General features: G+C 61.5%; 1 protein-coding gene across 1 annotated transcript; it reads right to left on the bottom strand.

Moving 5' to 3' along the window:
- Nucleotides 1–278: 278 nt before the first annotated feature.
- On the bottom strand, nucleotides 279–695 carry LOC142420879 (claw keratin-like). The gene has a single exon (XM_075525181.1). The coding sequence runs from the start codon at nucleotides 693–695 to the stop codon at nucleotides 279–281; it is 417 nt and encodes a 138-aa protein (XP_075381296.1).
- Between the last annotated feature and the right edge of the window lie 1,179 nt (nucleotides 696–1,874).

The raw sequence follows: 1,874 nt of genomic DNA, 5'->3' as shown, positions 1-1,874 counted from the left end.
CCTGTCTCCTGGCAGTGGGCAGAGCAACAGTGAGCATCAGATGTGCCGCAGGAGCAGGCACCCAGCATGGGGCTGCGTCGTCAGGGGGCAGCAAGTCCTGGAGGGAAGCTCAAGCGGGGCAGGAGGAAGGCAGAGTTGGGCCCCAGGCAGGCACGAGGCATCCAGGCTCTGGAGGCCAGCGACGCCAAAGGGATGTCCTTCCTTCGGGCGCCATGTTGGGCTGTGCCAGGGCATTTTCTGGAGCTCTCCTTCATCTGTGGCCGGACCCAGTGTGGGGCTTAGCAGGGCGCGCAGTTGCCGCTGAGGTACCTGTGGCCTCGGCGCCAGCCGCCGTATCCGCAGCTCCCAAAGGCTCCGTAGCCCCCATAAAGCCCATAGCCTCCATAGCCCCCAGAGCCCCCATAGCCCCCAAGGCCTCCATACACCCCATAGCCCCCTAAGCCTCCAAAACCGCCACGGCCTCCAAAAGTGCCGCCGTAGCCCCCTCCAACGCCGGGGGCTCCCGCCGAGCCAACAACGCTGTACTGCGGGAAGGAGCTGAGGATGGGCCCGGGGAAGGTGACCACCGAGGCCGGGGGCTGGATCACCACCGTGGAGTCGGGGCACTGCCGCACGCAGGGCTCGTTGGCGGTGTCAGCCAGCGGGGCCGGGGCGGCCACCCCACAGGAAGGGACGCACAGGCTGGAGCAGGACATCTTTCAGGCAGGCAAGGAGTCCTGGAAAACACAGCGGGGATTGGGCAAGAGTGTGGGGAAGGGGCTGTGTCGAGGGAGGCAGGGAGAGATTCCCAAGTCGCTTCCAAGACCCGGGCTTACCCCTCTGATCAGGAGAGTCAAGCGGCAGAAGCTGGATAGAGGGCTGCAAAGCCTTCAGCTCTTTTATACGTGTCCCAGACTGCCCGGGGCATTGACCAACGGGGTGGTGGCGGAAACTCCACATAATCATGAGATCAAGCGGACAAGCTTCATGACACAGACTGTGATGCGAGGCAATTATATTCCTCCTTACTGGGGACACTGGCGTGCACACGTGCCCTGGAGAGGATAGGGGTGATGGGAGGGGCAGACCATTACACGCCATTACATGAAAGACAAGGCGCTGCTGGAGCTGAACTCGCGGCACCAATAAACCCCGATCTCTCCCTAATCCCCCACTTTGCCTATGGAGAAGAGTCCTGCGCATCCTGCAGAAGCGCTTTGCAATCCTGTGCACAACCATCACGCCTGTCATTACCTCTCTTTTACAAGCCGGTAAAGAGAGGCACTGGGAGCTTGGGCAAAGGGAGAAGCCCTTGCACGTGCTGGGAGTGACTTCCAAATGCCCACCGTCTCCCAATGCCAGCAACAGCTGCTCATCTCGATTTCTTGGTGTCCACAGACACCTCTATTAATTGCCCACCTCTAAGGCTCTGGAGGACACTCGTGTTTTTAGGTCCCGGTTTCCCTTGATGGCCCTGCAAAGAGTAGTGGAGACGGGTCCCATGGGTGGCAAAACCCCAAACGCACAGGGGGCTGGTAGAGACGCGATGGGCACGGCAGTGGGATAGAGCACGGGAGACTTCTGAGAGGGGGGACGTATATGGAGGAGCAGAAGAGCAGCAACAGGACCTGGTCGCTGTCAGCTCCTTCAGCCTCATGTCTGTGAGCACGGTCCTCCGCGAGCCCTCTCTGGAGGGACTCCATTACTCAGCTGGCTGTTGAGGACTGTGCCAGGAGATGCTGGCCGAGCACCCACAGGGAGCCGGGCTGCACGTGGCCACGCTCGCCACAGGCAGAGGCACGCTGGGCACTGCTGCGCTCCGTGTGCGTGGCTGGGCTGCTGCCGAGTGTGGCGTGGTTGGGCACAGCAATCTTCTGCAAGATGCCCAGGATTCT

The sequence above is a fragment of the Mycteria americana genome, chromosome 25, assembly GCF_035582795.1.
Source record: "Mycteria americana isolate JAX WOST 10 ecotype Jacksonville Zoo and Gardens chromosome 25, USCA_MyAme_1.0, whole genome shotgun sequence".
In the NCBI taxonomy this organism is placed as follows: domain Eukaryota; kingdom Metazoa; phylum Chordata; class Aves; order Ciconiiformes; family Ciconiidae; genus Mycteria; species Mycteria americana.
This window is presented reverse-complemented; position numbering and strand designations above follow the sequence as displayed.

Bases quoted from the DNA above. Each gene is read 5' to 3' on its own strand.
- LOC142420879 (XM_075525181.1), bottom strand. From the start codon at position 695: ATGTCCTGCTCCAGCCTGTGCGTCCCTTCCTGTGGGGTGGCCGCCCCG.